This window comes from Camelina sativa, chromosome 12 (assembly GCF_030686135.1).
Source record: "Camelina sativa cultivar CO46 ecotype springtype chromosome 12, ASM3068613v1".
Classification (NCBI taxonomy): domain Eukaryota; kingdom Viridiplantae; phylum Streptophyta; class Magnoliopsida; order Brassicales; family Brassicaceae; genus Camelina; species Camelina sativa.
Window position 1 is genome coordinate 17,798,098 of NC_141891.1, and position 8,576 is coordinate 17,806,673.

Sequence of the window (8,576 nt, forward strand, 5' to 3'; positions counted from 1 at the left end):
AGTGCATACGACGATATGATCTACACTCAGGAATTCTTAAACAGTATTCACGTTTCTGGATTACCTAACCATGTTCTGACGCTAAAAAAGGGAGCACCTATCATGTTGCTTAGGAATATTGATCCTAAGGGAGGTTTATGCAATGGTACGAGATTGATTGTCACACAAATGGCGAATCATGTTATTGAAGCAAGGATTATAACAGGTAAAAGAAACGTCAACGACAAAGTTCTTATCCCTAGGATGTTTGTGTCGCCACCGGATGCAAAGTTTCCCTTTCGTATGAGGCGTCGTCAGTTTCCCGTTGCTCTTGCATTTGCGATCACTATAAACAAAAGCCAAGGACATACGTTGGAACATGTTGGATTGTATCTACCCAAGCCCGTATTTACACATGGACAACTATACGTTGCATTTTCCAGAGTTACAAGCAGAAAAGGATTGAAGATTTTGATTACAGATGAAGAAGGGAAATGTCAGAACAAAACCCTTAATGTAGTTTTCAAAGAAGTCTTTGAAAATATATGATTTTCTTTTAAGCATCTAATATCTACTATAACGTTCCATTCCATAATATTGTCATCTGATTCTCAGTTTTTTTCACCTTAATGATATTACCTTTTAAAATATCAATATACAAGTGTTAAGTTTTTAAAAATGAGTACGTAAAAACATATTTAATATCCAAGTGTTAACTTTTGAAAATTGAGTACGTATAAACATCTTAAACACGTTAACATAAATTATATTTTCTACGTAAACAATGTGATGAACCTTATATTAAAACTGTGTTTATTTATATAATATTATAATTTAAAATAATCAGACTAAAGCGAGAAACTAAAAAGATTGAGACGCAAGGTTTAGTCGTGACTCTTTGTATTCTTACAAATCAAAAATCCCCTTTTTGTTTTCGTTAACATTGAAGAATCAAGCAAAACCTAATTTGAGAGAATCATGAAATTCGATTATATTGCTGATCTGGTTCGAGAAAGAACTAATTGGTGTATCAATGTCAAGGTCTTACACTCTTGGACAGTCAGAGAGTTCTTCAAAAAACGAGTTCTGCTTCTTGTGGATCAAAAGGTTAGAGTCATTATCTGAATGATATTTACTTAAATTTCGAGTTCTAACAGTTGTTGTATATAAGACTTCTTACAAATTTTTTGTTTAACTTTGAAGGGTGACACTATTGAAGCTCCTTATTTGAATGATACACTCGCTAACCTCCCGAAATATATATACGATGGTGAGTGGTACAATATTAGAAATTTCAAAGTGATCTTTCCAACCCTGGAGGATAGGAATACTCATCACCCCTATCAGATTAAATTTACGGGTCAAACCACAATGACGCTGCTCGAATCATTGAGTCCTAAGAATTACTTTAGGTTCGAGGATTTGGATGACATAAAACATGGAAGAATATATCAACCCATAACTTTCGGTAAGTATTTCTTAAATTGATTATATTAGTTTGAAACAATCCGTCTATATAGTTAATTGGTATCTTTGTGTTTGAAAAGTAGATTCTTAATTTTAGGATTTATGAAACTTTGTGTATTGGTTCTTCACATAAAAAAAGGAATAATAACACTTTACCAATAATAGATTAGCAACACTTTGAAAACCTATATTCTCTTTTTCCCAAATTAGATGTTTGTGCGTGTATAATGGATGTGGAAGATAGAAGAAGGCCTGGGAGTATCATTGATATTAATGAAGTTGTTCTCACATTGTTGAATGGCAGGTACAAGATATTTAATTTCCCTTTATGATTGTTACAATTCAAAGTAGTTTCTGTCAACATTTTAATTGAGTTGATAAACATGTAGGGGTGAGACTGTGAAGTGTCATCTCAAAGACAACCACGCTACTGAATTCAGGACCATATGGCAATCAAGCGGGTGCCATCTCATATACAAATCTGAACCTGTATTCTGTGTAATGCGGTTTATGAGGGTTGGAGAATATGAAGGTATGTAACATAAGTTTTAATTATCATAAGGTAATCAATAAAATTACCTAAAATTCTAAATGTCCATAGGTTCACCATGTCTTGAAAATACCTTAAACTCTTCGAAGATCTTCATAAAACCAGAGTACGAAGGACTGGAGCATCATCAGGCTATGTAAGATGTAATTATTTTTATGAAATCAAGTTCTGTATGATGTTAAAGTCAAATTTCTTAAAACAATTTATATATTTGCAGGACTGAATTTGCTGGGCGTTATTATATAAAACATGTGATGAACCAACAAGGTTAAAGCTCAGTAACTCAAATGTAAAGAATGGGATGTTGGCTGTCTCTTTTTCTTCTATTTAAAGGACTCTATATTTTAGTTTTTGTATTAACCGCTACTCAAATCCAACTTTCCGTTACTCTAAACTTTATTTTGTAATTTAGATAATACATTCTAATATCGAACTTTTGGAAATTGCTTACGCTCTTACAAAATTTGGTATTACTTATTGAATCTCAATATTTGTTTACTACAGTTTAGAAGTTTATTTAAAAGACTCAATTAGTAATTCACATTTAGAAAATTATTTTTCTTTAGTGAAATAAGTCTTTTACTATATATGCAAATACAAAAATGTATTTATAATCCAATAAAATATTATAAACTTTAAAAAAATTAGTTTAGAAATATAACATATCATAAAGTAACAAAACAATTATTATTAAAATTTTAATATCGCGCTTTAGGCGCGGGTACCTCCCTAGTAATAATTTATTTTTTGAATGGTTTTAATTAGGGGTTGAACACATGTGTGGTCGATGTTGAAAGTCAAAAGGTTGTGGTTACTGGTAGTTTTTGGTAGTTTTGATCAAGAGAAAATGTTGAAAAAACTCAAGAAAAAGATGGATAAAAAGAAGGATGAAGAATCCAAAATCGCCGCAGGGAAAAAAGAAGAAGCTGATATGAGTAGAGATATGCATGTCAAACTAAATATATGATGTATAGTGACGCATATTCTAACGGATGTTGTATTGCGTAAGGTATTCGCAACAAGTATCCACCATAAAGAACTTGGCATTGTAATACATTATATCCATCTTGAGATATATTTTAATATTTGATTCATCTTGCTATTATTTAAAAAGGTCGGTAAACTGAAATTATGTGTCATAATTATTGGTCCTTTAATTTATAAATTCAAATGTTATTTGAAATTTTTCATTTATTTTGAAATCAGAAATATGGGCTTTGAAATAACATGGTTAACTCATGTATAGACATTTCAATCTGTATAAATTTATTTTCGAGTCCATTTAAAAACTGATGTAAATTTTGAAGCAAAATAAAAATCATTAAATGATGTAAATGAATAACATAATATTTTAACTAGAATTTCAACATCAATAAATAAATAACATGTTCGACAAGAATTTCAAAACTAAGAATACAATAGCACGTATTTTATTTTTAGATTTTGAACTAAGTTAAAATTAATGAACTAATAAAAACTCTTTAAATTATCTTCATAATAAATCAAACGAAATTATCTAAGAGAACAAAAAAAAAAGTTAACAAAATATATTCTCTTAGCACGATGAGAGTGAATTTTATTCAATATGTGAAAGCTTATCACTACAAGAAAACATGGATTTTACGAATACAGTTGGCGACTATTTATGTAGTCGTCATTTTAGGCGACTAAGTAGCAACTATATAGCAACTATGTTACGACTACATATATTTGGTCGTATATCAGTCGTTTTTTGACGACTACATAATGTTGTCGCTAATTTAGTCGTAATTTAGCGACTAATTTATGAATATATTGCATACCAAAATATGTAGTCGCTAAATAGTCACCAATTTTGTGGTATTCTTCACATATTAACTATAAATACAAGAATCATGTGTTTGCATTCTCATATCTATACTTATGTTTAGGTGCAGCATGTCTTATTAATTGTTTTCTATTACTGCAGATGTGAATTGGTTTATATGTAACTAATGTTTATATGTCACTAATGTTTTTAAGTTTATATATATATCTATTACTGCAGATGTGAATTGGTTTATATGTAACTAATGTTTATATGCCACTAATGTTTTTAAGTTTATATATATATATATATATATATATATATATATCCATGTTTACATTCTTCATATACTATTAGATATTCACATTCTTTAAGTTTATATGTAACTAATGTTTTGTAATTTTTAAGTGATCAATATATTATTTAGTGTATATATAAGTAGCAGATTTCAAATAATATGGAAACTAAACTAAATTATATGTTTCTCTAAAATTAAATATGGCTACAGATTCGCGACTAATAAGTGACTAACTACAGAATATTGGGTTTAAACATTTTTATTACGTGTTGGACTAGGTTTTGGACTACAAGAGAAGCCCAATTTGTTAAAATAAAATCACATACCAACTCATCAGCGACTAATTTTAAAACATTTTGGGACTAAACAAGCCCGGGAATCCATTTACGTGGTCCAGCCCATAAACAAACGACCTAACCCTAATGCTCAAACCCTAATCTCTCATTTCTGATTTCTCACCGTTCTTCGCCGTTTCTCTCAATCTCTCATCTCTCAATCTCTCATCGACGCAATCGCCGATTCTCTCAGTCTTCTACGATGCCGGTTAAGAAGTCTGGACGAAAAAGGAATGTCCCCAACGCTTCTCTCAGACCCGGTGGCTCAAACCCTACGTTGAAGGTTCAAAAAGTCAATCCTCTACCGCCGCAGTACAACTTCACGCCGGCGGCTCAAAATCCAACACCTCAGACGCCTTAAGAACAAGTCCGCATTTCCCCCCAACTATCGATGTCAGCCGCACCGCAGGTCAGAAACTATCCACCGCCACAAATCCTGTTTGAGAATTCCGTGAATTGAAGCCGAGAAGACCAACCAGCTAGGTCATTACCAGAAGTCCAGAACAATCCACCGGTTCAATCGAATCCTTTGCATGATTCTGGGATATCTCCAGTTCAGAGGTTTGACTTGATTCTTATGTTATGAGGTTTACTCGTGATATCAAATCACAACTGGTGCGGAAGATAACAAAGATTTTTACAAACAAATTTGATGGTGAATTCTATAATTGGTCATGTGTACCTCCGGATAGACGAGAAAGATACTTCCTTGAGTTTGCGGTATAGTTTTCTGTTATATATCATTCATAGATAGGTTTTAATTGTTGCTTATCACTAACTTAATCATATTTTCTTTTTGCTAGAAAACTCACACTTGGGATCCATTGATAACAGGGACAGTGCAACATTTTTTCTATGAGATATGTCAACGCCGGATGAAGAACATGGTAAGCGACGTTAGGATTAGTCGAGTGCAACCTAAATGGATCGAGGGTGAACTCTGTAAAACAATGGTTGCACTGTGGGATACTGAAGAAGCACAAGAAAGGAGTCAAATCTATTCCAATGCTCGTATGTCAGACCGTAATGGTCTCGGTCCACACTCGCATTTATCTGGGCCAACATCGTATCAACAAGTCAAACAAGGCTTGGTGAGTAACTTTAACTTATGTCTTAACCTTTTTTGTAACTTTAACTTATGTCTTAACTTTTTTTTTGTTTTTGTAACATTCCAGGAAGAGAAACTTGGGAGACTGGTGAGTCTTGGTGAGGTTTTTAGAGAGACACATACAAGGCTAGATGGTACGTATGTCGATCGAAAAGCCGAGAAGATCTTCTCAACTTATGAGAAAAACTTACTGTGACAACCCGTCCCGTTGACCCCACTAGCCCACTGCTAGCTTGCCCCCATAGGCCCGAAGCTGGCCCTGCAGGGCATCGATCCTAACCCCTCACTGGGCAAATGGAACTATTCATCCAAATCCACAGTAGGTTATTGGTGCGCCAGGCGTTCCTCGAACCCTGGTCCCGTCAATTGGTGACAGCTTGTCCTGTGGGAAGGTTGTTAAAGGGTGGGGACCAGGGTTCGAGGAACGCCTGGCGCACCAATAACCTACTGTGGATTTGGATGAATAGTTCCATTTGCCCAGTGAGGGGTTAGGATCGATGCCCTGCAGGGCCAGCTTCGGGCCTATGGGGGCAAGCTAGCAGTGGGCTAGTGGGGTCAACGGGACGGGTTGTCACACTTACAAGCTAAGATATCTGAGATCGAGTCAGATCCTTCACGAGCTCAGGAGCTCACAGCAGAAGATTATACGGCCATCTTTCTTCAGGTAAAGTACCATTTTCACAATTTCACAATCTATATTTAAAGAGTCTTCATAACTTTCATTTTCAGAACTAACAGTTTCATTTTTTCTTTTCTAAGTCCACTGAGAAGTATTCACGAGGTAATATTTTTAGACTTGGAAGCCACAAGGATCATCTTCAGGATCTTCTCAATGGCAAGAGCTATCAACGAAGAGAGTCATCGTTTGTAGCATTGCAAGATCAAGTGAAGAAAGCTCATCGTATAATTGAAGAACAAGTTGCCTATACTACAAAATGTGATGCTGAGATTGCTGCTCGTGAAGCAGAACACTCCAAAGTTGTGGCTGAGCAACAGAAGAAGATAGAGCACTTGGAAAAGTTCATGCGTACGATGTGTCCGACTCAATAGTTCACCCACACTACACTATTGAGTCGTAACATGTGACTTTATCCATCAAGTTATCTAAATTAGGATCGTGTTTCACATATTTTCACATATAAGTATTAATGACGGATCTCCAAATCTAAAGGACGATATTTAACCCAGACAAGTATTAAATGCAAATGCAAACTATCCAAAACCAAACTGCATGGCATGCGCGCAGACCTTACCCAATCAAAACACTATTCAATGCAAAGTTACGTAAGAGACATGCATGTGACAACATCGCATTGGGGAGGCACGTCTAGTACCATTCAAATAAAGAGCATGCAGTGTGATAATTAGGAAATTCCTGACCTCGTCAAGAGAACTCCGATTCCTTATCAAAGCTCACTTACCAGTGTTACAATGACATGGTTGAACGGTTCAATCTAGATGTAATTAAGCTAGATAACATGGGTTCGGTGATCCTATCAAGAAATCCAAATTACTTCACATTAATAAAAGGATCAGAGAATAACAAATATAAGCTTAAGAACACTTGTTCATCTAGAGCATCTTTATCAGTTAAGACATCCTTATCGGTTAAGACATCTTCATGTGCATATATATTGATATTTTAATACTAATAAGATATAACTATGAAACAAGGTAAACTCCGTACCTTTCATATTGATCATTATAGAAGTATATATGGTGTAAAAAGAGATAAGGCTAACTCTATATTTGATATACATAAATCTAAGCCTAAATATGAGATACTCCTATATTCATGAGATATCCTGCAGTCCGAGCTGGAGGTTCCCGAACACTCAGAGTGGCCCGAAAGTCGAGAAATAGTGATGTGGGCAGGCCTTTAGTAAAGATATCGGCAAAATGGAGTGACGAGGGAACATGAAGAACCTTGATATGTCCAAGAGCCACGTGTTCGCGAACAAAGTGATTGTCGATTTCAACGTGCTTCGTTCGTTGATGTTGCACTGGATTGGACGAGAGATAGACTGCGCTTACGTTATCATAAAAAGACCAATGATGTTTTCTGGAGCGGACAGCGCATCTCTAGAAAAAGGTTCCACAACCACGAGATCTCGGCCACCGCATTGGTTACCACCCGATATTCAGCCTCCGCGCTAGAGCGAGAAACTGTGTGCTGACGCTTAGCTGACCATGAAATGAGATTATCACCGAAGAAAATACATAAAACTGAAGTGGACCGACGAGTCGTAGGACATCCAGCACAATCGGCATCGTAGTAGGCGACAAGATTCATGGCAGACAACTTGTAAAGCTGAAGGTCGTGGGAAATGGTGCCTTTAACATATCGAAGGATTCGTTTTAAGGCAGTGAAATGGCTTTCATGTGGGTCATGCATGAAGAGACAGACCTGTTGAACAGCATAAGAGATATCAGACCGTGTAAAAAGTAAGGTATTGAAGAGCACCGGCGAAACTTCGATACATTGTCGGGTCAGCGAAAGGAGGGCTGTTAGTCGCAGCGAGTTGGGTTTAGTGTCGACAGGCGTGAGATAGGGATTGCAAGCGGTCATGTTGGCTCGTTGAATGAAGCAAGGTAAAACTCCGTACCTTTCATATTGATCATTATAAAAGTATATATAGTGTAGAAAGAGATAAGGATAACTCTCTATTAGATAAAAATACGTATTTCACACTCTCTATTTCTTTTTTTTTTCTTTTTTTTTTTCATTCTTAAATACCCTATCTAAAATGCATGCACAAATTGAAGTGTCCTAAGCATCGGCACAAAATTCTCTAACGCTACTAGTTTCTCTCGGATCGATCGTGTGTTCTATTATCTAACTTGAGTATGTGAGAATCTTCGAGAGATTATCGAACAATGAGAATTATGTCATCCTCAAATTTTACATCCAGTAAATTTGATGATAATTTTTTTTTGGGGGGGGGGGGGGGGGGGCAGAGGTGGGTTTCTTCACAGAAAATCTTATTTTTAAAATCCACATTGACAAAATAGTTTGAACAATTTTAAGGAAAAAAACTAAGAAACTTTTGTAT

General features: G+C 35.4%; 1 protein-coding gene across 1 annotated transcript; it reads left to right on the forward strand.

Moving 5' to 3' along the window:
• Positions 1–15: 15 nt before the first annotated feature.
• LOC147930667 (uncharacterized) lies at positions 16–528 on the forward strand. Its single transcript, XM_087478279.1, has one exon. The coding sequence runs from the start codon at positions 16–18 to the stop codon at positions 526–528; it is 513 nt and encodes a 170-aa protein (XP_087334405.1).
• The last annotated feature ends 8,048 nt before the right edge of the window (positions 529–8,576 follow it).

Coding starts and splice junctions, on each gene's coding strand:
- LOC147930667 (XM_087478279.1), top strand. CDS start 16: ATGATCTACACTCAGGAATTCTTAAACAGTATTCACGTTTCTGGATTA.